The sequence below is a fragment of the Suncus etruscus genome, chromosome X (genome assembly GCF_024139225.1).
Source record: "Suncus etruscus isolate mSunEtr1 chromosome X, mSunEtr1.pri.cur, whole genome shotgun sequence".
Classification (NCBI taxonomy): domain Eukaryota; kingdom Metazoa; phylum Chordata; class Mammalia; order Eulipotyphla; family Soricidae; genus Suncus; species Suncus etruscus.
This window is the reverse complement of record NC_064868.1, coordinates 105,137,944-105,164,835: the sequence shown is the minus strand read 5'-3', so window position 1 is coordinate 105,164,835 and position 26,892 is coordinate 105,137,944. Positions and strand designations below refer to the sequence as shown.

At 39.4% G+C, this 26,892-nt stretch overlaps 2 protein-coding genes across 2 annotated transcripts in view; one reads left to right on the top strand and one right to left on the bottom strand.

Moving 5' to 3' along the window:
• The window catches only part of APLN (apelin), a 552,821-nt gene that overhangs the window by 325,953 nt on the left and 199,976 nt on the right, over positions 1 to 26,892 (bottom strand). The gene's annotated exons all lie outside the window — the stretch shown is intronic.
• On the top strand, positions 25,303 to 25,899 carry LOC125998992 (coiled-coil domain-containing protein 169-like). Its single transcript, XM_049767004.1, has one exon. The coding sequence runs from the start codon at positions 25,303 to 25,305 to the stop codon at positions 25,897 to 25,899; it is 597 nt and encodes a 198-aa protein (XP_049622961.1).

Sequence of the window (26,892 nt, the reverse complement as noted above, 5' to 3'; positions counted from 1 at the left end):
TTTCACTGGCTCCTTTGGAACTCTATTTCTTTTTTTTAATAATAATTTTTATTTTGACCAAAGTGGATTATATATCTTTCACAGTAATATTTTAGGTACATATTAACATGGAATCAGGGGATTCCCATCACCATAGTTGTCCTCCCTTCACCCCCGTTCCCAGCTTGCACCCCATATCAGTCTCCCTTATCCCCCGGGCTGCTAGTATAAGTGGTCCCCTCTGTCTCTAGCTTGTTGTAGATTGAGTATCGATTATTTTGTCGTTGGACCCCGTGACACTCAGGGGCCACTCCTGGCTATGCGCTCAGAAATAGCTCCTGGCTTGGGGGACCATATGGGACACCGGGAATCGAACCATGGTCCGTCCTAGGCTAACACATGCCACATGCCTTACGGCCTGCACCACCACTCCGGCTCCAATACCAAAAAATTTTATAGTGGTGTCAGCCCAATGTAGCACAGGAAATCTGATGGAAAAGTTACATATATATTATTATATACTATAATATATTATATATTAATACATATATTATATATCAATATATAATATATTGTATGTAATATATTGTATATAAATAAACTATAGTATTATTATCTACTATTATATAGTATAATACACACATTTTAAAAGGAAATTAAAGGTTAAAATAAAGACATTTTCAGATCAATGCTAGGTGACAAGGGAGAGAGAATTTATCAGTAGCAGACACATGAATAGGAAAAGCTAAAAGGAAATTCTTCAAGTGGAATATAATACCAGTTATTCAACAAAGAACCCCTCAACAAAATTCTTATCAATTGCAAATAAAAAATAATAAACTTACACAGGAGAAACCTTGAAACTTAAATATGATCATATGAAAATATCAGATAAACCTAAATTGTGGGATATTTTACAAAATTACTACATAATACTCCTCAATTGTCCTTGTCATGGAAGTCAAGGAAAGACAGAGGAACTCTTGCAGACATAAAAAATACTAGATATATATGAAAAGTAAATGAAATATTTTGTTCTGAATTAGAGTTTTTGGCTACAAAAGGATATTAATTGCTATCATGGGCAAAATTAATAGTATTGAATACTTGCCTTACATGAGGCCAGTCCCAGTTTGAATCTAGCAACACATGGGTCCCCTGAGAACCAACAGGGGTCACTCCTGAGCCGAGTCAGGAATAATCCCTGAGCACCACAAGGTGTGGTTTAAACCACCTTACCCCAATTTTTTAAAGTAAAATAGTAAATTTTTGATATGATGGTTGTATTAAAATGCTGTAAGAAAATTTCCTTGTTTTAGGAATATATACACGTCTTTTCAACTGATGAGGCATTATGTTAGTGGCTCACTCAGAAAAATATTTAGGAGAAAAAAATGACACTAATGTTTCAAGATTTTATACAATGTCTTAGTTTTTACAAACAAATGAATAAGGGGACAATCTGGATTCATTCCCAGCAACCCATATGGCCCCCCAAAATCCTCCAGCATTGATCACTGAGTGAAGAACTAGGAGTAAGCCCTGACCACCACTGCATGTAGCCAAAAACAAAACAAAACAAAAATAGAAACAAATACATGATCACATGATAAGGGAACTGCAAAGAGTGTAGTGGATAAGGCACTTACTTTGTATATGGTGGGCCTGGGTTTGATTCCCGGCACCACATAAGGTCCTCTGAAAAACCCAGGAATGATCCAGGAGTAACCATGAGAACAGCCAAGTGTGGCCTCTCCCTCAAAATATATAACAAAATAAACAAATATAATGATAAGAGAGTAGGTATATAGTTCAGTGGCTTAATGCACACCCCTGATAATTAAAAGTCTCACCCATTTTAAATACAAGGGGTGCCACACCCACATGCTGAGATGATTCTGGCAGCTCAGTTGTTTGAGAAGGGTTTGGAAGACGGTTCAATGACTTAAAAGTACCAGAGCAAGCTTGAGACTATGAACTCAATCTCTATCCTTAGTGTGGGAAATAGATAAAATACATGAAAATATTTAATGATGAACTAAAACTCAAGACATTAACAACATAGAATAAACTTATTTTACAAGGGAACAAATTGAGATTTTGAAAGATCCTTTTGATCATTCAACAAATTAAGTGTTTGAGGGTCCTTAAATTTTGCAGTAATAAAAGTATTTCAGGAGCCAGAGCCATAGTACCTGCCTTGCACGTGGCCAACCAATTACTTTCATCCTCAACACCCCATATGGTCCCTTAAGCACTGCCAGAAGTGATCCCTAAGCACAGTGCCAAGAGTAAGATCTCAGGGCCCAGAGAGATAGCACAGCGGCGGTGTTTGCCTTGTAAGCAGCCGATCCAGGACCAAAGGTGGTTGGTTTGAATCCCGGTGTCCCATTTGGTCCCCCGTGCCTGCCAGGAGCTATTTCTGAGCAGACAGCCAGGAGTAACTTCTGAGCAACGCCGGGTGTGGCCCAAAAACCAAAAAAAAAAAAAAATAATAAAATAAAATAAAAAAAATAAAGAGTAAGATCTCAGCAACTCTGGATGTGACCTAAAAAAAGGCATGGCCTTGAAAGCCAGCTTGGTGTGGGGGGGCTCTCGGTCTCCAGGACTGGCATCTGAGCTCTGGGGGGATGGGGAGGAGGCAAACTCCTCCCCCATGCTTTTTCATACTGGAGAGGGAGGCTGCAGCTGGACCCAGACGAAACCACATGCCAGGATTCCTGCTCTTCTACGGGTATGGCTGGGAATCTGGGCAGACACTGGCCAATGGCCTCCTGGGCTGACCACCTAGTCCAGGAGACCGAGATCCCCCCCCATGCCAAACTGGTCTTCAGGGCCAGGTTTGGCAACTGGGCTCTGGGGGGAGGGGGGAGAAGGGAAACTCCTCCCGTATTCCATACAGGACCCCCTGCAGCGGTGTCTTTCCTTACTAATACTCATTTTTATAACCGCACGGGCGCATTTGCGATACAAATATAGTTTTTTAAGCATTATCTAAAAATGTTCTTCATTCTAGATGGTTCCTAGGAAAGGAAATGGAATACCAAAGATTTGGATGATAACACTCAAATAGATCTTTAAAGTCAGTCTTTATGGACCTGACTTTCCGTACTGACTCCAAGCCGAAATCACAAACAATTCATACATATATTGTATATAGCCCCTGTCATGTATTGCCTCTCCCCTACCCCTGTGTATCCTCTATCCCCTCATTTTTCAATCCTGATCCATTATTTTCCCCTAATTTAACCCTCTTTACCCTCAGTTTCTAACTCGGTAGGCACCAAGATTGACCTCCTGCCCCAACAGACCACCTTCCAGCTTCTCAGTGAAAGACACCCTCTGGGTCCCCATTCTCATGCATCGGCAAAGAACTACAACCAGCATGCCTGCTGACTCATGCTTGATGGCCCCTCTCACCCCCACAAATCGTGGACTGTTCCACGATACAGAAATCGGCCTCAGAAAAACTCCCAGCTCAAAGACACTATATGGTCTCATAATGCAGCAAAGCATCTCTCAAACTCAATTCTAAGGCCTGTGAATCGAAAAGTACCTTGGCTTTTACTCCCCACAAGAATATATCAAAAGACATAATTAGGAGTCTTATATTGCCTATGGAAGCTCAATATCTGTATAACAATACATCTTAAGATGTGTATTCCTAAATATACAAGTAGCCTCCTCCACCACTTGATTTATTCGAATACCTTTTCTTTTAACTCAGTTTTATTTATTTGTTCTATTTTAATATATACATTTTTCTCTATCCTTACCATTTTTGGTGCTGCTTGGTACAAAAAGCCTTGACTGGGATAAAAGCTCAGAACAAAACCAGATGACAGAGACTGTGTGTGCAGCCTGTCATTCTTACCCAGAATAGCACCAGCAACACAGTATGACACCATACGTTTTTGAATGGGCACAGTAAAAAAAGGGGAAACCATAGACACAGAAACAATATCTTATCTTCTAGGGATAAGAACTCACTTTTTATAGCAGAAGGGTGCCTCCCATCCTGAACATGTGTCATGTGGATACAACCAGTCCCCAGGAGATTGGACAGTGTTAGTCCAATCCAAAATCCCAGATCCCCGACGTAGAAATGATACAGCTCCGGGCAACACCACCAGGAACTAAGCTCCATTGGGAGATTTATAACACTACTCTGGCACCAACTTGCTAATAAGAAAAACCCTACCCTACTCTGAAGTCCAGGACACATAAAAAATAACAACAACAACAAGATGTCTTATTGTAGAGGTCCAACTTGGACAACAGAGACTGAGCAGAACCTTTGGATCCATAATATCCTAGGCTTTGGCTTAGGAACTGAAGGAAAACAGGGAGCAAGTGTTACAGAAGACTGAACACCACAACAACGATGGATAAGAATCTCTAGAACCTAGAGACTCTATCCTAGACCCTGACCTATAACTTGCACAAATACCAAGATCGCTAGCTACTGTGGCTTGATTTTCTCACACACAACCTAGAGGAAACTTTCCTGGCATCACAAAAAAAAGCCTTTGGGATGGGGTAATGAGTATATATGGAGCCAGGGGTTGATCCCATGATGGTATGCTTCAAGGATGGAGAAACCCTGAATCTCTTAGGCCACGGGAATTCCCTTTCTTCCCCAATGCTTACTGTGCCTATGCAAAAAAAAAAGTGGGGGGAACGCCAAACCCTACCACTCCAGCACCCATACTTTTTCTTGTTTTGTTTTGATTTGTTAGTTTTTGACTTTATTTTCCTTCTCTTTTTTCTTCCACTTTTTCTTTTTCACACTTATGGTTATTATTTAGAGATTTATTTTTATTTTTATTTGCCAGGTCCATTTTTTCTTTTTTCTTCCATTTTTCTTTTTTTTCTCTCTCTTCTTTCTTTTTTTGGTAGTTGTCACCAATTTTTTCCTCTCCTTTTTCTTATCCTTTTTATCTCCAATGACGGTGGAATGGATGCTCAATCTACAACAAGCTGTAAAGTGTAAACCAGTTGCACTAGCATACTGGGGGGTAGAGGAGGGAGATGTGGGATGCATGCTGGGAATAGGGACGGAGGGAGGTCAGCACTGGTGGTGGGAATGCCCCTCATTCATTGTCACTATGTACCATAAATGATGCAGTGAATGATTTGTAATGCACTTTGGTCACAATAAAAATTAAAAAAAAAACACACACAAAAAAACAAAAAGTACAAATTTCTGGTCCATTTAGTCAGGAATGGATGTTATAATGTTTGCCTTAATAACTGCAAGCTTAATGAAAGACTACAGTGATAGTAAACCAAAAGATGAAAAATAGAATAATAAAAGCATATTTTGGCTGAATCACTTTCTTTTTTTTTTGAATCACTTTCAAAGATAAGCATTTGAGAAGAGACTCTAGTATTCTTTATCACAATCCATGATCCTAATCTAATCATGAGAAAAAAATTAGACAAACTTAAATTTAAGGAGGTTCTATAAATATTTCACAAATTCTGCTAGAAACTTCTAATGTCACAAAATACGCAAAGAGTAAGAACCTGTCACAAATCAGAGAGAACTAAGGTGACTTAACAAGGAGAAATGCAGATGCTATTTTGGGTTGGATCCTAAAAGAGAAAAAGAACATTAATGAAAAAATAAAATAAGATCTAAAGTTTAATATAAGGAAATTTTCTTATTATCTTTGAAGCTATAAATCCAAAATTATTCCAACTATTTAAAACTAACTTTATAGTTTTAAAATAAACAAAAGAAGGGAAAAGGGAATATAACAGAAGACACAGAAATATGTTAGGTATAAATCTAAATATGCCAATAAAACATAACTATCACCATAATTGTTTAAATATAATTAGATTAGTATTCCATTAATGAGGTATTGCAACTGTAGGGGAAAAATCAACCATATGTTGTTTTCAAGAGACATATTTTATTTATACCAGGCAGTGTTCAGGGGCTATTCCCAGTTTGGTGCTTGGGGATTACTTCATGCAATGTTTGGGGAACCATTCTGTGATTGGAACAAAATCCTGGCTTCTTGCATGCAGAGCATACACTGTAGCCTGTGGAGCTATCTCCTCTGCCCCAAGAGACACATTTTTTTTATTAAATCACTGTGAGAAACTAAGTTTAAAAGCTGATGATAGTTGAGTTTTGATTACACAATGTTCCAACACCCATCCCTTCGCCAGTATTCATTTCCTACCACCATCATCCCAGTCCCATTCCCACCCCAGCCTGCCACTATAGCAGACACTTCTCTCTCTCTCTTTCTCTCTCTCTCTAATTCTTTCTCCTCATTGTCTCTCCTTTTCTATCTCCCATCTTTCTCTCCCCCATTTATTCCTTTAGACAATGTTACAGAAGGGGTACAATGCATATCACTTTTAGCACCCAGTTCTTATCCAGAGTGATCATTTCCAACTATCAGTGGTAGTTTCTCTGTTTTAACTGCATTTTCTACCCAACTTTTTTTTGTTTTGGGGCCACACCCTGTGACACTCAGGGGTTACTCCTAGCTATAAGCTCAGAAATCACTCCTAGCTAGGGAGACCAAATGGGGCACCAGGGATCGAACAAGGTCAGTCCTGGATCTGTTGTGTGCAAGGCAAACACCCTACCGCTATGCTATCATACCGGCCCTCAATCCAACATTTCTATTTTATTTGGATATTATTCTTATACTATTTTTAATAACCCACAAATGAATGCAATTGTTCTGTGTCTGTTCCTCTTTTTATGACTCTTTTCACTCAACATAATATCTCCATGTATATCCATGTATACGTTTCATGACTTCATTTTTCCTAAGAGCTGCATTGTATTCCTTTGTGTAGAAGTAACAGTTTCTTTATCCACTCACCTTTTCTCAGGCACTTGGGTTGTTTCCATATTCTGGCTACTCTGAGTGCAGATGCCTTTTTCACATTGTGTTTCTGGGTCCCTAGCGTATAATCCTAGAAGAAGTATTGCTGGGTCAAATAGAAGTATCTCAATTTATAGTTTTTTTTTTTAGGAAAATCCATATTGTATTCCAAAAAGACTAAACCAGAGATATTTCCACCAGCAGTGAATTATATTTCCTTTCTCCCCACATTTATGCCAGCATTGGTTGTTCTTGTTCTTGATTTTTGCAAGTCTCTCTGGTGTGAGATGATATTGCATTGTTATTTTGATTTGCATCTCCCTGATGATTAATAATGTACAGCATTTTAATGTGTCTTTTGGTTATTTGTATTTCTTTGAAGAAATTTATGTTCATCACTTTTCACCATTTTGATGGGTTTGGATTTTTCCCTTGTTAAGCTCTACCAGTGCTTTATATATCTTAGATATACTCAAGTTAGAGAATAATTTCTCCCATTCTGTGGGCTTCGTTGTATCCTGGTCATCATTCTCTTTGCATCTTAATTTAATGTAGTCCTCTTTGTTTCTCTTTGCTTCCACTACTTAGTCTGTGGTGTTTCATTTTGAAGATACCTTTAGCTTCAATGTCATGGAGAGTTCTTTGTTTTCTTTTATGTACCTTATCGTTTCAGGTCTGATATCAAGGGAGAGACACATTAAATATAAAAATACAGAAAAGTTACACATAAACTAAGGACTGTAGATAAATTCAAGCTGAGCATAAACTTTGTGTAACAGAGACCCAGGCATCAAGTCCCTAGCACAGCACGATTCCCTAAACACCTCCAAGAGGTGCTTAGTCCCCAAACACCAAGCTGGGAATAGCCCCAGCACCATCACTGTGGCCCAACCTCCCTAAATAAACAAATATAAATAAATGGAAAGATGATAATTCCATCAATAATAATCCAACTAATTTTAAAATTATATGAGGGACTGGAGCAATAATATAACAGGAAGGGTACTTGACTTGCATACAGCATTCCCAATTTCATTTCCTGGATTCCCATATGGTACCTCAAGACAGTTAAGCGTGATTCCTAAGAGAAGAGACAGAAGTAAGACCTGAGCACTACTGGGTATGGCCTCCAAAAATACAAAGGCAAAATTTATTAATATCAGATGTTAAAGGTGCCCACATTATTGAGACAAAAACAGATCTTACATAACAACTAAAGTTTTATTCAATATATAAAAGTAATAACATTTCTCTTATAATAACTTTTTAAAATAACATTTTATTTAAACACCTTGATTACAAACATGAAAACATGATTGTGGTTGGGTTTCAGTCATGTAAAGAACACCCTCCTTCATGCGGGACATGGGTCATCCTAGCACCCCTCTACCTCCTTCCTTCAGAACTCCAGGGATCCCCTAGGCCACGTGCCTGGGCAAGCCAGCAAGGTGGGTCCCTTGGAGGTGCTTATAGGTTACCCTAGGCTTTCCCTATTTCCCTTCCGGCTCCAGGGGGAGGGTTTGGGTGAAGGCTTTAAACTTCTGGCCTTCCAGCTCTTGAAAGATCTCTTTCCTTCCTGAGAGCTGGGAGGTTCTGCCAGCATGGGGTTTGGCAGCCCTCCACCATGACAAAGGTCTTTTTAATCAGGCCTAGGAAGGGGTGTGGGACATGGCTCACCCCAGCACCCCTCTACCTCCTTCCTTCAGAACTCCAGGGCTTCCTCTGGGCCACGTGCCTGGACAAGCCAGCAAGGTGGGTCCCTTGGAGGAGCTTATTGGTTACCCTAGGCTTTCCTCATTTCCCTCCCGACTCCAGAGGGAGGGTTTGAGTGGGGGCTTTGAGCTTCCGGCCTTCCAGCTTTTGAAGGATCTCTTTCCTTCCTGGGAGCTGGGAGGTTCTGTCAGCATGTGGAATAGCAGCACAATAGGTTCTGGCTTCAGGATGTCCCAGGCAAGTTTCCTTACTAAACCTGTCCATTGTGAAACCATGAGGGGGCTAGCACCCCCGCACGGAACAAATTAACAAATATTTGGATATCATTGTTTAATCTGTTTGTCATAATCTGAAAGCCGCCCAGTAGCTCATTTTATTCCTTTACTCCCTCACTCCTACCTCCTATTACCCCACATTTAACTATTTTTTTGTACTAATGATTTTTTTTTTTTGGTTTTTGGGCCACACCCATTTGACGCTCAGGGATCACTCCTAGCTATGCGCTCAGAAATCGCTCCTGGCTTGGGGGGAGCATATGGGATGCCAGGGGATTGAACCGTGGTTCATCCTACACTAGCGCTTACAAGGCAGACACCTTACCTCTAGCGCCACCTTCCCAGCCCCATGATTTTTGTTTTGGCCAAGGTGGATTGCATATCTTTCACAGTAATTTTTGGGGTGGAGTCTGAAGCTTCAGCAGGCAACATGTGGATGACATGTCTCCACATTGTAGGCTTTTTGGCCAAGCTAAGGGGAAGATGCAGCCTTGGCTGCCCCCCACAGCCTTCTCTCTTCTTCCTCCCGGTCCCCAGGATTACTCCTGGACACCTGCTCAGGGTCCCAGCAAGTGGGTTCCGGTGAGGAGCAATTCAAAGGAGACCCCAGGCTTCCTCATTCTTGCAAAGGGTGGAGAGGGAACTGGTGAACTACTGGCTTTCAGCAATTAGAAAGCAAACGCCTCTCAAGGAGTCAGAAGCTTCAACAGGCAACACGGGGAGGACATGGCTCCACACAGTAAGATTTTTTTGGCCTAGCTTAGAGGAAGATGGAGTCTTGACTGCCCCCCCCCACAGCCTTCTCTCTCCTTCCCGTTTTTTCAGAGGGCGGGGAGGAGACTGGTGATCTTCCGGCTTGTAGCAAATAAGAAGCAAACGCCCTTCGGGGAGTTGGAAGCTTCAGCAGGTAACACAAGGATATCATGGCTCCATGTGCTCTTTGCTTGTCCAAATCACAGACCAAAGTGATGTTTTGGAAACAACACCCTCCCTCTTGACTATTTCTAAAACATAAAAGGGACACGTGTATCTCCTTTGTATATCTCAGATGTATTCCCTTAACATCTATAACTCTTTTAGAATATTCTCATATAGTGACAATTTTGCCCACTAGTTTTGTTATTTGTTTGTTTGATTTTTTCCCCCTTTGAGATCTGTTTTATAAGCAATACTGGTAGAAGAGTATCTCTGTATAGAATCTATGTTTGAACCAAGTTACGGGGAATGTTGGCCCCAGATGTACCAACAATATCTTGTGGCATTGCTTCTCTTTTGCATAGGCGCATTAAAATGGGAAAATAATACATATGCAAACAAGTTCTCATCTAATAGAGATGGGAACACAAATTTGGTAATGCAATTAGGCCTTATAACCTGAGCATTGGCATAACATTTAGCTTAGGCCTCAGAAAATGGGCATCACCCCCACACAATGGATACCATCTATGGAAACAACCACAATTGTCTATAACATTAACAGGATCCAAGCCTCTACCAGGGAAAACCTACCACTGCTTTGGCATTGACTTACTACAAAGAGGACTCTCAACACCCAGACAAGTCAGCAACAGCCTGCTTGCAGGGCAGATTGCTCCGCATTTAATGGTATGCTGAAACTAGAGGATGCTCCACATCAGCCTGACATCGATGAAAGAAATGCATAGAATCCAGAATCTTTAAATATAAGAACCTGATACCAACAATAGCTAAAGTGAAAAAGTTTCACCAGGACCACAGAGAATGACTCGGATTGGACAGACTGGTATGCCTGGAACCCAGAGTCGGTCTTATGCTAATAAACATCTGGGGTGAGGCATTCATATAATCAGGCCAAGGATTTTTTTCTGTTTTCCCCATATTTTTCTGAACCTATGCAAACAACGGTGATTGCCACTATCACACCTTTACTATATTTTTTTGCTCTTATCCTTTAAGGAAAAAAACAATTTACTGAACTTAAAAACAAATAACTGTAGTAGAATGCTTGTCTCAAATACAGGCAGGGGATGGGAAGGGGGTGGGGGGAATGTTACACTGGTGAAGGGGGTGTTCTGTTTGTGACTGTAACCCAACTATGATCATGTTACTGAAATAAAAAATATATTTAAAAAAAAGAACACCCTCCTTCACCAGTGCAATATTCCCATCACCAATGTCCCAAATCTCCCTCCTCCCCACCTCACCCTCGCCTATACGCTAGACAGGCTTCCTACTTTCCTCATTCATTCACATTGTTATGATAGTTCTCAGTGTAGTTATTTCTCTAACTAAACTCATCACTCTTTGTGGTGAGCTTCATGAAGTGAGCTGGAACTTCCAGCCCTCCTCTCTTTTGTCTCTGAAAATTATTGCAAGAATGTCTTTCATTTTTTTAAAACCCATAGATGAGTGAGACCATTCTGTGTCTTTCTCTCTCTCTGACTTATTTCACTCAGCATAATAGATTCCATGTACATCCATGTATAGAAAAATTTCACATACCTATGATATACCAATCTTGTTATAGTAACAATTATATTTAATATTTCTATTAAAGGAAATAATAATCTTAAATCTGCATACACCTAATACCAATGTTAAAAAATAAAAAGTAATGCTCAGGACTTACTCCTGGCTGCACTCAGGAATCACTCATGGAAGTGTTCAGGGAACCTTACCGGACACTGGGATCCCAATGGTGTTCTGGAGCTATTCTTAACACTGTGCTTGCAGGCTCTGAAATGCTTAGAAAATCTTGTGGTGCCAGATATTGAACCAGGGCCTCCAGTATGTGGAGCATAGACTCAACCTCTTGACCTATTAGTCCTACCAAAATGTTGGGGGAAATATATATACATATATATATATATATATATATATATAATAGAAGACATAAACTTGAAGTTAAGTCGGATATCTCACTCAGTAACAGAAAAAGTCTTTTAAAAGATCATTAAATGGGGCTGGAGAGATAGCATGGAGGTAAGGAGTTTGCCTTGCATGCAGAAGTACTGTGGTTCAAATCCCAGCATCTCATATGGTCCACCGAGCCTGCCAGGAGCATTTTCTGTATATAGAGCCAGGAGTATCCCCTGAGCACTGCTGGGTTTGACCCAAAAACCAAAAAAAATAAAAATAAAAAGATCATTAAGCATATAGAAGAATTGAACATGTTCTACAAAGTTCACCTAACAAAACCAAGAGTTGGAAGTACTTGAGTGAATAAAGAAATTGTGATACAGAAGCCAGGGAGATCAAAGGGCTAGCCTGTTTTCTGACCACAATAGCTAGGAATTAATAACAAAAAGATCTCTACTTGACAAGCAATTGATGTTGTTGTTCTGTATGAGCAACAATGCTCATACATTTTTCTGGTTTTGCCCTCAGGAATACCCTTGGAACCATATGGGATACTGGGAAATAAATCCAGGTTGCTCACATGTAAAGCAAACACTCTACCAGCTGTACCATTACTCCAGTCACTGAAAATCACTTGAAAAGTAGACACATCAGTATGGTAATAATACCCAGAGACAATCAAGATGAGAGCTGGAAGGACCAGCCCATGATATAAAGCTTACCACAAGAGTGCAGTTAGATAAATTCCTACACCAACAACTATCATGACAATGGTAGTGAGTGAGAGAATAGAACACCGGCAGGGGTGGGAGAGGAGTGAAATGGGGGGCATTGGTGGTAGTAAGGTTGCACTAGTAAAAGAATATACTTTCTATGACAAAAACCCAACTACAAACATGTTTGTAATAATGGTGCGCAAATAAAGATATTATAAAAATTAAAAGTAGAGACACTGTTTTAAAAAAAAGACATCAAATGGTAAATAAATAATAATTCAAAAGTAAAAACTGTCCTGGGCGGCATACATGCCAGTTCTCGGGGCTTACTCCTGGCTATGCTTGGAAATCATTGCTGGCATGACTCAGGGGACGCTTATGGAGTGCTAGGAATCAAACCTGGGCTGATCTCGTGCAAAGCTAGCATGCACTGCATTATCATTCTGGCCCCCATTTTGTATTTTTTAAAGACACAACTATATGATATATTTTTAGTTTACTTAAATAGGGCTCACTCCTGATGGCTCTTGGGAATATGAATTGCTGGGCATTGAATGCAGAGACTTGTGTATAAAAGGTATATGCTCTATTAATTGGTCTTTATCTTTAGTACCTATATGATATACTTGATTATTTTTAAATCTTTATTTAAGCACCATGATTATATGCATGATTGTAGTGTGGTTTCAGTCATACAAAGAACACCCCCCTTCACCAGTGCAACATTCCCACCACCAATACCTCGCATCTCCCTCTTCCCCACCCATGCCTGTTTTTGAGACAGGCATTCTACTTCTCTCACTCATTAATATTGTCATGCAGTTGTTAGTGTAGTTATTTCCCTAACTGCACACATCACTCTTTGTGGTGAGCTTCATATTGAGAGCTTGTCCTTCCGGCTCTCAACCTATATGATATACTTTAAATGGTAAAAGAGTCCATTATCATAAAGATGTAACAATCTAAAATATAAATTAATGTAATAACAAAACCTAAAATGCATCAGTAAATACTGACAAAAATTAAAACTATGAATAGATAAACCCATAATCAAAGCAGAAATTTCCATATCCCTCCCTCTGTCCAAACAAAAAACATAAAGAAATCAGTATGCTTCAGAAAATTTCAATAGTACTAGCAATTATGTTGACCTTACTGACTTCATTTTATATAATCCTATACCTAACAACTGCAGAAAGCACTCTTTTAGAATACGTGAAATGCTAACCAAAATAGATTATATGCTTCATCATAAAATATGTCAATATGGGTTTTTAGTAAAGCAAATAGCTTTTATTTAAAGACATTTAGAGATGTGAGGGAAGAGAAAGAGATTAATGAATATGTGTTCAAGGGAAAGAATGGGCTCCTCCAAAACAGAAAAAGCAGAAGAGAAAAAGAGAGAAATACATGTTCAAGAGAGAACACACTTCTTCAAAGTGGAAAAAGCCTGTCCATAATTGAAGAGACTTAAAATTGTAGGGTGAGTTCCCCAATAACAAAGGACTTAAATTAGGAACTAATCATCATCATTACCATTATCATTTAGAAAATAGCCCTGAATGATTCTGCTTCCAGACAAGATGGGCTAACAGTTACAGATTTATTCCTCCATTGAAAACAAGAACCTAAGCAAAATACATTAAATAGTGTCAAAATACTAGATATGAGATAGCAAAGGCAATGATTCTCAAGATATGGGAAATAAGTGGGGGCAATCTTAAAATTACTCCAAGTGTCCAGAGAGAATTTCAAGGAAGAGAATTTCAGGAAGGAGGAATCCAGATTGATGCCAGCAGACACTTAAAGTTAAAATGAAGCTGAAAGTTCAGGAACAATATAATGACAAAAGTTCTCAGAACAGAATACGAGGAGGGAAACTTTGTATAGAAAGAAAATGACAGGCTATCGTCACTGTAGACAATCAAAAATGTTTACACAGGCCAGAAAGAGCTCAAAGGATTGAGCCCATGCTTCGTATGGGGGAAACAAGAGTTTGATCCATGACACAAACATAATACCTGAGCACCATCAGAAGTGACCTGAGTACCAAGCTAGGAATAACCTTCAAGTTATAGTAATAGTCTTTAAGGATTAGCCTTCAGACACCACCAAGTGTGGCCCCAAAAGGCCCCCAAAATTACTAAGCATGGACCCAAAGCCTTGGCCCTTCTTCCTCTACTTCTTTCTTTTGTCATAACCAGTGGTGTTCAGTGCCTATTCTTGGCTCTGTGCTTAGGGATCCCTCCTGGCAGGGCTTGGGGATCATATGTGGTATTGGTGGAGATCAAACCCAGGTGGACCACATGCATGACAAGAGCCTAAACATTGTATCACTTCAGCCCCTCTCTATTTCTTTCTCCCACTCACATTGTAGCTTTATCTCATTAGAGATTTCTTGCTTCTGTCCTCCCTCCTCTGCATTGGATGTTTTTTAACCTTGTGCTTCTCCCTTTATCTTTCTTCTATTTTTGTCTTCTGACCATTTTTATCTAATTATTTCTCTTAAGAGTCAGATAGAGGGGCCGGAGCAGTGGCGCAAGCAGTAGGGAGTTTGCCTCACATGTGCTAACCTAGAATGGACAGTGGTTCGATCCCTGGTGACCCATATGGTCCCCTAAACCAGGAGTGATTTCTGAATGCATAGCCAGGAGTAACCCTTGAGTGTCACTGGATGTGGCACAAAAACCAAAAAATAAATAAAAAATAAGTCAGACAGAGGCCCATAGCTCCTTAGGTGTCAGAAACACCCCTGGAACCAACTATTGCAACCTCTAGCTTGAAGTTCTTGGATATGAAGGTATAACACATCAAAGCACATTTATTAAAATAAAATGTTAATTTCCAGGGTTTTTTTTGTTTTTGTTTTGTTTTGTTTTGTTTTGTTTTGGTTTTTGGGCCACACCCGGTGATGCTCAGGGATTACTCCTGGCTATGCACTCAGAAGTCGCTCCTGGCTTGAGGGACCATATGGGACACTGGGGGATCGAACCGCAGTCCATCCAAGGTTAGTGCAGGCAAGGCAGGCACCTTACCTCTTGCGTCACCGCCCGGCCCTAATTTCCAGTTGTTAAAGTTATTTCTCCATTTCTGTTTGTAATTCACTTCTATTTTCAGTTCATCGTGGTCTGAAAAGATAGTTAATACAAGGAAACCTACCCCCAAATAAATATTTCGGAAATCAGAGACAGTATAAGAGGTATAAGACAGTATAAGTGTCTTTCTTGCATGAAGCTGAAGTCAGTTCAATCCCCAACACCACAAACAGTCTCTCTAACACCATCAAGAGTCCTGAATACATAGTCCCCAGAGCCCCTTCTTCACAAAAATCAACCATTTCAACCTGTAAAATAACCTGTAAAGTAACAAAAGGCATTAAATATGTTGAGATATGTAGATAAAGGAAAAACTACCAAACGTTAGCAGAAACAGCAAGATATATCATTTTTGTTTTGTTTTTTTTTGGGGGGGGGCATACCTGGCTATACTTAGGACTTACTCCTCATCCTGAATTCAGAGATCATTTCTGACTGTGCCTCTGGGGGCCATATATGATGCTGGTGATTGAACTCGGGTTGGCTCCATGCAAGTCAAGTGCACCCACTGTACTATTTCTTCAGCATAGTTAAGTGATATCTTAACTTGAGGTCACTCCCTGCCTCCAGTTCCATGATTCAATAGTCTTAAAGATTAGAAACCTAGAAACCTGGCTGTAGATGTAAGGGAATGACCCAGTTTGAATTCCACAGAAAAGTTCAAGGCCTAACAGTCTTCTCAGGTCAAGTTCTCATAAAAAGAAGTCCAGCACCATGGGCCGGAGAGATAGCACAGCAGTAGGGCGTTTGCCTCGCAAGCAGCCAACCCAGGATCAACGGTGGTTCGAATCCCGGCATCCCATATGGTCCCCCAAGCCTGCCAGGAGTGATATCTGAGCACAGAGCCAGGAGTAACCACTGAGAGTAACCGGGTGTGACCCAAAAACCAACCCCCCCAAAAGAAAGTCCAGCACCACAGTGGCCTAAGTCTGTGATGCCTTTTACAGAAAAAAACAGAACAGTTCCAAAATTTTACAATCAAGCCTTGGAGATACCTCGGTGGTCAAGAGCACATGTTTTTCATCTGGGAAGCCAGGGTTCCCTTGCAGGTAGTGAATAACTCACCAAAGTACCCCTGGAAGCAATATTTGGCACAAAACAGGAGTAGCTCCCAAGTATGTGTGTGACCCAAAATCAACCCCAAAAGATGAAAAGTGGAATCAAAAAGTAAGTGGCTTTGATAAACTCCTGTATGTTCCAGGAAATCAAGAAGGTGATGGGGCTAGAAATATAATACTGTGGGGAAGACAAATGCCTTGCTCACAGCTGGCCCAGGCTCAATCCCCAGCTCCATATATGGTCTCCCCCCTGCTCCATCAGGAGTGATCTTTGAAGACAACTCCAGGAGTAAGCCCAATCCAGCATGCCTCCTCCCACACCAATAAAATAATGTACTTACATGGTGCTTCACAAGTGCTCAGCAGAAATGAGAAAAATCATTATTTTTTTTTATTCATGACGAGTCTTAAGCCCTGTACAATCAAAACCTGAAAATCAGAGAGGACTCATAAACTGCCTGAGTGTGCCATATGCACCACTTCGCTAGGTAAAAGATAGAAACTGACTGGCTAAGTGTTTAGGCAAAATCTATGACCAATAATTATCTGGGCCCAAGGGAGAAAAACACTAAGTAGCTGAACTTAAAATAGGAACACATTGTGTTTGGAGGGTCCCTAAAGCAAAGCTCATGGGCATGCAAGCTGGCAGGGGCAGGAGGGCACTCCCAATGATATGTGGTCTGGGGCTGCTTAAAAGAGTACACATGCTGGGAACTAAACTCAGAGCTTCCATTGCCAGTCTTTTGGGCTCTCTGCCCAGCCTAAGAACACAATATTTTTTCAAGAAAACAAAAAGCCTTGTATTTGTGCATTTTCCTTTTTATATTATAACACTGTGATTTACCAAGTAGTCCATAATACAGTTTCAGCTATTAGATGCTCCAACACCAGTATCACTACCATTGTGACATACCCTCCACTAACGTCCCCAGTTTTCCACCCACCACTGCAGCCTGCGTGCTTACAACACAGAGTTACTTCAAATTGTTTGTGACAATGCAAAGCAAATGTAATTATTAAAGTTAGATCAACAAAAGTCATTTTGTGATAATTGTCATAGATCATAATGGAAGAATACAATTTTTATTTGGCTTTTAAAAAAATACTTGTGGGGGCCCAGAGAGATAGCACAGCAGCGTTTGCCTTGCAAGCAGCCGATTCAGGACCAAAGGTGGTTGGTTCGAATCCCGGTGTCCCATATGGTCCCCCGTGCCTGCCAGGAGCTATTTCTGAGCAGACAGCCAGGAGTAACCCCTGAGCACCGCTGGGTGTGACCCAAAAACAAACAAAAAAAAATACTTGTGGGCCACATCTCATGATGCACAGGATCTACTCCTGACTCTATACTCAGTAATTACAATGTTGGTGCTTGGGAACATACAGAGTGCCAGGGATTGAACCAGGGTCAATGGGATGCAAAGCATTCATCCTACCCCCTGTGCTATTGCTCTGTACTCAACAATTATTTTATTTCAACAAATATGCTAAGTAGATATTACAGACTGAAAGGGACTAGAAACTACATAGCTAGCCGAAGGATATCATTAAAAAAAATGAAGGAGCCAGAGTGGTGGTGCAAGCAGTAGGGCATTTGCCTTGCATGCTAATGTAGGAAGGACCACAGTTCGATCCCCCAGCATCCCATATGGTCCCCCCAAGCCAGGAGCAATTTCTGAGCACATAGCAAGGAGTATCCCCTGAGCATCACTGAGTATGGCCCAAAACCCAAAAATAAATAAATAAATAAATAAATAAATAAATAAATAAATAAATAAATAAATAAATAAAAAGAACAATGAAAATAAACATAAAATAAATACTACATATCTTAAGAATGGGTTACTAAAAAACTAAAATTGTTACCATATCTAAAATGTTTAGTTTTCACCAAATAATTCTTTTTGGGGAGGCCACACCCAGTAATGCTCAGCAGTTACTCCTGACTATTCATTCTGAAATAGCTCCAAGCTTGGGGGGCCATATGGGATGCTGGGGGATTGAAACGAGGTCTGTTCTAGGCTAGTGCCAGCAAGACAGATGCCTTACCACTTCTTGCCACCGCTCTGGCCCCATTCAACAAATAATTCTGAAAGGAGGAAGAGGAGGAGAAGGAGGAAAGAGAAGAAGGAGGAGGAGGAGGAGGAGGAGGAAGAAGAAGGAGGAAGAGGAAGAAGAAGAAGAGGAAGAAGATAGGAGGAGGAAGGAGAGGAGGAGGAGGAAGGAGAAGAAGAGGAGGAGGAGGAAGAAAATGAGGAAGAAAACATGTAGCCTATACACATAAAATTTAGATAAATTATCTCTGAGAAGGATTTGGTTGTATATTTCACAATAATGACTTAAGATAGGCTATTATAATATTATTTTTGTTTGGAGACACACCTGGCTATGTTCAGGGCTTATTCCTGGCTCTGTACTCACTGAACACTACTGGTTGGGCTCAGGAAACAATATAGAGTGTCAGGGATTGAATCCTGTTCAGGCACATGCAAGCATTCTTCCTGCTCTGGCACCTAAATGTCTCAAGTGTGGAAAGTACTTCTGAAACATATATAATTCATTATACAAACCAATGTTACCTCAATTTTAAAAATATGCTCAAAGAACTGAATAAAATAATGTAAATAATTAAAGGAATATGTTGACAAGTCATCACATAGAATATGAATAAAATACAAAATATTATAAATTAATGTAAATTCTGGAGTTAATTAAAACATACAATACAATGAAATGAGAAATCCACTAACAGGGATTCAAAAGAATATTTGAGTTGTTGTTGAGAAGCTCAAGTAAAAAAAAAACACAACAGATTCAAAATATATCAGGAGAAATTAGCCAGTCCAAGAAATAAAGTGTAAAAATCATTTTAAAATTGAAAAGCACCTTATATGTCTGCATGATGCAACCAAACACACAGTAAGAATAATAGCAGTTACAGAAGAAGGAAAAGGGAGACATAATCAGTATTTGAAGAAATAAACTTTTAAAATTTGGTGAGTACCATATATCCATCATTTTGATTAAACTATATGTCCAAGAATATCCATGAATTCTAAGTAAAACAAATACAAATATAGTCACAGCTAGAAAAATCCAAACATGAAAGTCAAAGAGAAAAACATGAAAATACCAAGATCCTTTGCTTGGCAGACATTTGGGGGCCTCCCCAGGCATCCCCTGACGGCTTGCCTCGGCTGAGGTGAGTGTTTGGGGGCCGGAGCGCGGCCGCTCCGCTGCGCTTCGCGGCCGCGCACTCCACCTCGCCAATGAGTACCACCACAACACGTAGAAAAACCCACAGCGTAAGCGAGACAATGGGGAGACTACGCAGACCAACTTCAACCATAGAGAATGAAGATGGAACCTCTGATGACCCAACAACGACCAACTACCTAAGCAGTCTTTCAGAAATGGAGTTTAGAGACGAAATATGGAGGTTGCTAACAGATATCAAAGAAAGTATAAATCAGAGCACTAATAAAAATCAAGAGAATATGAAGATAGAAATCAGAAAACTCCAAAATGAAATATCAGATCAGATAACAGGTCTGAAAAACTCAGTAGACGAATTGAAGAACATAATGGATGAGTTTTCCAACAGGTTAACAGCAGCTGAGGATAGAATTAGTGCCTTAGAAGACGAGATGCATAACAACTTTACACAGCGGAAGAGATTAGAAAAAAGCCTCAAATCAAATGATCAGACAATGGAAAATTTACTCAAAGAATATGAGAAGATGAAAATAGAAGTCTTTGATAAGCTCAACAGAAACAACTTTATAATCATTGGAGTTCCAGAGACCCAAGAAGAAAATCTTCAGGAAGAATCAATGGTTAAGAACATCATCACAGAGAAACTACCAGAGCTAAAGAAAACATGTGACCAAATCCTGCATGCCCGGAGAGTACCAGCTAAAAAAGACCCCAGTAGAAACACCCCAAGACACATCCTAGTCACCATGATGAAACCCACCGATAGAGATAGAATACTGCAAGCAGCAAGATCGAAAAGGGAAATTACATTCCAGGGAGCATCCTTGAAATTTACAGCAGACCTGTCACCAGAAACACTCAAGGCCAGAAGGCAGTGGTGGGACGTAGTGGCAAAACTCAATGAAATAAATGCTTCGCCAAGAATATTGCACCCAGCAAAACTAAGTTTCAGGTTTGACGGATGTATACACGGCTTCACAGATAAACAACAGCTCAAAATCATTGCAGACTCAAAACCAGCCTTAAAAGAAAAACTGAAAGATCGACTCTAAAAACAAGACAGAACAAAAAACACACCAAACTTCTACACAAAGATGGCAATAAATCCCATGACAATTATTTCTCTCAATGTCAATGGACTAAATGCACCAGTTAAGAGGCACAGAGTGGTGAAATGGATCAAAAAACTGAAGCCAACCTTCTGCTGTCTACAAGAAACACACCTGAATAGTCAGAATAAACATAGACTCAAAATCAAAGGCTGGAGGAAAATCATTCAAGCAAACAACACCCTTAAAAAAGCGGGGGTGGCCATACTAATATCAGATGACACAAACTTTATACTCAGAAAAGTTGTAAGGGACAAAGATGGATATTATGTACTAATCAAGGGATTTGTACAGCAAGAAGAAATCACTCTCCTAAACATATACGCACCGAATGAGGGTCCAGCAAAGTATTTAATACAATTGTTGACAAATCTGAAGAAGGATATCAATAATAACACAATAATTGTGGGAGACCTCAACACAGGCTTGTCAACACTTGATAGGTCAACCAAATGGAAACCCAACAAAAATATACTAGACCTGCAAAGAGAAATGGATGAAAGAGGCCTAGTAGATATATATAGGGCACTCTATCCTCAGAAACCTGGATACACATTCTTTTCCAATGTACATGGATCATTCCCCACGGTAGATCATGTGCTGGCACATAAAACATACCTCCATAAAATAACAAAGATAGACATTTTGCAGGCTGCCTTTGCTGACCACAAGGCTCTGAAGTTAGATGTGAACTGCAAAGGGACACAGAAGAAAAAATTTAACACCTGGAAGTTAAACAGCCTCATACTCAATAACCAGTGGGTCCGAGATGAAATCAAGGAGGAAATCAAAAGGTTCCTGGAAACAAATGACAATAAAGACACAAACTATCAGAACTTATGGGACACAGCAAAAGCAGTACTGAGAGGAAAATTTATAGCTTTGCAAGCACACATCAGGAAGGAAGAAGGAGCTTACCTGAGTAGCTTAATGACACAGCTAATAGAACTAGAAAGTGCTCAACAAAAGGACCCAAAAATAGGGAGACAGAAGGAAATAACAAAGCTGAGAGCAGAAATCAACGAAGTGGAAACCCAAAAAACAATCCGAAAGATCAACGAAAGCAGAAGTTGGTTCTTTGAAAAAATAAACAAGATTGATAGACCATTGGCAAAACTCACAAAGCAAAAGAAAGAGAGAAACTTGATAACGCGTATTAGAAATGAAAAGGGGGAGATCACTACAGATACTGCAGAGATTCAAAGGGTATTCAGAGAATACTTTGAGAAACTCTATGCCACTAAATATGAGAACCTGGAAGAAATGGATAAATTTCTGAACTCATATAACCTTCCACGGTTGAATAAAGAAGAGGTAGCATATCTAAACACCCCCATCACTATTGAGGAAATTAAAACTGTAATCAAAAATTTACCCAAAAACAAAAGCCCAGGCCCTGATGGATTCACGAATGAATTCTTTCAAACCTTTCAAGAGGAACTACTACCAATTCTGGCCAGGCTCTTTTATGAAATCGAAAAAACAGGAATACTTCCAAATAGCTTTTATGAAGCCAACATCACCTTAATACCAAAACCTGATAGAGATGCTGCCAAAAAAGAAAATTACAGACCAATATCCCTGATGAACACAGATGCAAAGATCCTCAACAAAATCCTGGCGAACAGGATCCAGTGCCTCATCAAGAAGATCATTCACTTTGATCAAGTAGGTTTCATCCCAGGAATGCAAGGATGGTTTAACATCCATAAATCTATCAATATAATACACAACATAAACAACAACAAAAATAAAAATCACATGGTCATATCAATAGATGCAGAAAAAGCATTTGATAAAGTTCAACACCCATTCTTGATGAAAACTCTCAGCAAGATAGGAATAAAAGGAACCTTTCTCAATATAGTCAAAGCCATCTACCAGAAGCTAGTGGCAAATATTATCCTCAATGGAGAAAAACTAAAATCCTTTCCTCTAAATTCTGGTACAAGACAAGGCTGTCCTCTCTCACCACTCCTATTCAACATAGCACTGGAAGTACTTGCTATAGCGATTAGGCAAGAAAAAGATATCAAGGGAATCCAGATAGGAAAGGAAGAAGTCAAGCTCTCACTGTTTGCAGATGACATGATACTCTACTTAGAAAACCCTAAAGACTCTACCAAAAAGCTTCTAGAAATAATAGATTTGTATAGCAAAGTGGCAGGATACAAAATTAACACACAAAAATCAATGGCCTTTTTATACACTAATAATGATAGGGAAGAAATGGACATTAAGAGAACAATCCCATTCACATTAGTTCCACACAAACTCAAATATCTTGGAGTCAACCTGACTAAAGATGTGAAGGATCTATACAAAGAAAACTACAAAACACTGCTCCAAGAAATAAGAGAGGACACGCGGAAATGGAAACACATTCCATGCTCATGGATTGGCAGGATCAACATCATTAAAATGGCAATACTTCCAAAAGCATTGTACAGATTTAACGCGATTCCTCTAAAGATACCCATGACATTTTTCAAAGAAGTGGATCAAATACTTCTGAAATTCATCTGGAACAACAAACAACCTCGAATAGCTAAAGCACTCCTTGGGAAAAGGAATATGGGAGGCATTACTTTCCCCAATTTTAAGTTGTATAACAAAGCAACAGTTATAAAAACAGCATGGTATTGGAATAAAAACAGACCCTCAGATCAGTGGAATAGGCTTGAGTACTCAGAGAAGGTTCCTCAGACATATAACCACCTTGTTTTTGATAAAGGAGCAAGAAATCCTAAATGGAGCAGGGAAAGCCTATTCAACAAGTGGTGTTGGCACAACTGGTTAACCACTTGCAAAAAAGCGAACTCAGACCCCCAGCTAACACCATATACAAAGGTAAAATCCAAATGGATTAAAGACCTTGATATCAGAACTGAAACTATAAGGTATATAGAACAACATGTAGGTGAAACACTCCAGGACATTGAGACTAAAGGCATCTTTAAGGAGGAGACAGCACTTTCCAAGCAAGTGGAAGCAGAGATAAACAGATGGGACTATATTAAGCTGAAAAGCTTCTGCATCTCAAAGGAAATAGTGCCCAGAATACAAAGGCCACCCACTGAGTGGGAGAAATTATTCACCCAATACTCATCAGATAAAGGGCTAATATCCAAAATTTACAAGGTACTGACAGAACTATACAAGAAAAAAACAACTAACCCCATCAAAAAATGGGGAGAAGAAATGAACAGACACTTTGAAAAAGAAGAAAGGCAAATGGCCAAAAGGCACATGAAAAGATGTTCAACATCACTAATCATCAGGGAGATGCAAATCAAAACTACTATGAGGTACCACCTCACGCCACTGAGATTGGCACACATCACAAAAAAGGAAAACAAGCAGTGCTGGCGGGGATGTGTGGAGAAAAGAACTCTTTTTCACTGCTGGTGGGAATGCCGTCTAGTACAACCTTTATGGAAAGCGATATGGAGATTCCTTCACAAACTGGAAATTGAGCTTCCATACGATCCAGCTATACCACTCCTAGGAATATACCCAAGAAACACCAAAATACAATACAAAAAACCCTTCCTTACTCCTATATTCATTGCAGCGCTATTTACAATAGCCAGACTCTGGAAACAACCAAGATGCCCTTCAACAGATGAGTGGCTGAAGAAACTGTGGTACATATACACAATGGAATACTATGCAGCCATCAGGAGAGATGAAGTCATGAAATTTTCCAATACATGGATGTACATGGAATCTATTATGCTGAGTGAAGTAAGTCAGAGGGAGAGAGAAAGACGCAGAATGGTCTCACTCATCTATGGGCTTTAAGAAAAATGAAGGACATTTTTAACAGTATCTCAGAGACAAGAGAGATGAGGGCTGGTAGGTGCAGCTCAGGACATGCAGCTCATCACATAGAGTGATGAGTGCAGTTGCAGAGATGACTACACTGAAAACTATCATAAAATGTGAATGAATGAGGAAAGTAGAAAGCCTGTCTCGAGTACAGGTGTAGGGGGGTGGGGAGGAGGGAGATCTGGGAAATTGGTGGTGGGAATGTTGCACCGGTGAAGGGGGGTGCTCTTTACATGACTGTAATCATACAACTATAATCATGTTTGTAATCACGGTGTTTAAATAAAGATAAAAAAAAAGAAAATACCAAGAAAGGGAAAGGAGGGAGGAGGGGAAAAAAGAAAATACAAAGAAAGAAATAATAGCTTATACAAAGAGCTAAGTTCCCTTTAAGAACCATGAAGACAAGAAAAGAACTTGATGACAGATTTTAAGTTCTGAAGAGAATACTCAGTAAAGGAGTCCAGGACACTCAGTAATAACAGGTCATAGCAGTTCATTCTCCTGGCCAGCCTCAGGTGTGCCTTCAGTTCTAGGCTGTGCTGAAGAGACGTGTGTAGACCTCTCTGATCAGACATTATGGGAGATGAGAGAAGAGACAGTTATAGAGGAACAAGCATGACTCATCTTGAACAGAAGTTAAAAGATGAAGTTAAAAGGAAAGACTCTATCCTAGTCTCAATCAATGAACTAAAACAAAAGGTGGCTGAACTAGAAAAGAAAGGCACTACTAACACTAAGGAAAGCCGTGAATGGAGAGTCCGTTATGAGGCACAACTGGAAATAAATTCTCACCTAGAGAAGCAAGTTCTTTACCTGAAAGAGAAATTGGACAAAGTCCGTGGGAACTATTCAGATAGACTGGCATCTATTCGTCTCTATGAGAGAATGTCAGTAGAGTCCTTAACTGAAATACTAAGACAGCTCCAAAAGGACAAAAGAATTCTTGAAAATCAAGTGAGAGCTTGTGGACTTCGACTGGAACAAGAATCAAAGCTGAATCAGAAGACCCGTGAAGAATGTCGTAAATATGCAATTGAAATATCCAAGATGACGCCCTATAAAACTTTCAAAAGACAGCAGATAGAATATATGAAGAGAATAAGAGAGAATCCATCCACAAACATAGGAGCCCATTCTCTAACTAATCGTGTCAAAAAAGGATCAGATAAAAAGAAAGTAGGGTCAAGCCACCTTCCAAAACTCAAGCCTTAATTTCAGAACTGTTGTATTTTCATTTATTCCCTTACTTCATTGTAATAATCAACTCAGGGAGTTAATATTTAGCTCCTTTTTCAGTGAATGAAATAGCAAAGGAAATGAAAGAGCAAATAAATCTCTTTAAATCTTCCAGAAGGTCTTTTATTTTTATAAGAGATATTTTTACTACTTTGGTTTAGTTTTTAATATATTTTAAAATATATATTATTATATATTTTGTATACTATAAAATTGAATGGTAGTGTGGTAATTCATAAAAAATATCTTAAGAGGCTTGAATATAGGCATACTTGGGTTTAGTAATATGCCCATGATCTGCTGATAGTAGCAGTGTTGCAATTATATTTGGTTTCAAGATGACTATTAACTTAATCTGTGATTTCATAAAAAAATTTGTTGTTTTAGGCTATATAATGTTTAATTTATAAACTCAAGTTGTAAACAAAGCTTCAAATAAAAAGCATTTAAAACTTCTGCTTTAAATACCATGGTATTGTAGAAAATATCTCCAATTCAGAATCAAATTGATTCTATTCATTCTGTCATGAATTTCTGAGATGCTGGCCAAATCACTTTACCTTGTTTTTATTTCATATATCTGAAAAGTAACTAAACTAATCCATGCAACTTCTAAGCTTTCTTACCATTGTTGAAAACCAATATTTATTCAACCACAAGGTTCTGCCTCTTAGCACATAGTGATTTAAAGAATTCTGTTCTGGTTATCAATTCATGGGAATGGTCTTTGTAACAAATTTTGCAAGTGTTCATAATGTAAAAGTAAAGCTCAAGTGTGTGGTGAGGAGGAGATTTTGGAGAAATTGCTCATAAAAACATGTAGTTTGCATGAGGGAAGGCTGAATTCAATAACTGGCACCACATGATTCCCTAAGTGATCTACCCCCAAAACAAAAAAATAACAAAGAGGTTTAGAAGGGCTCTTTAATTGAATTTATAAAATGTATTGTATTCTGCTATTCACATTTA

What these genes read in the sequence shown, in the direction of transcription:
- LOC125998992 (XM_049767004.1), top strand. Translation starts at nt 25,303, where the DNA reads ATGACTCATCTTGAACAGAAGTTAAAAGATGAAGTTAAAAGGAAAGAC.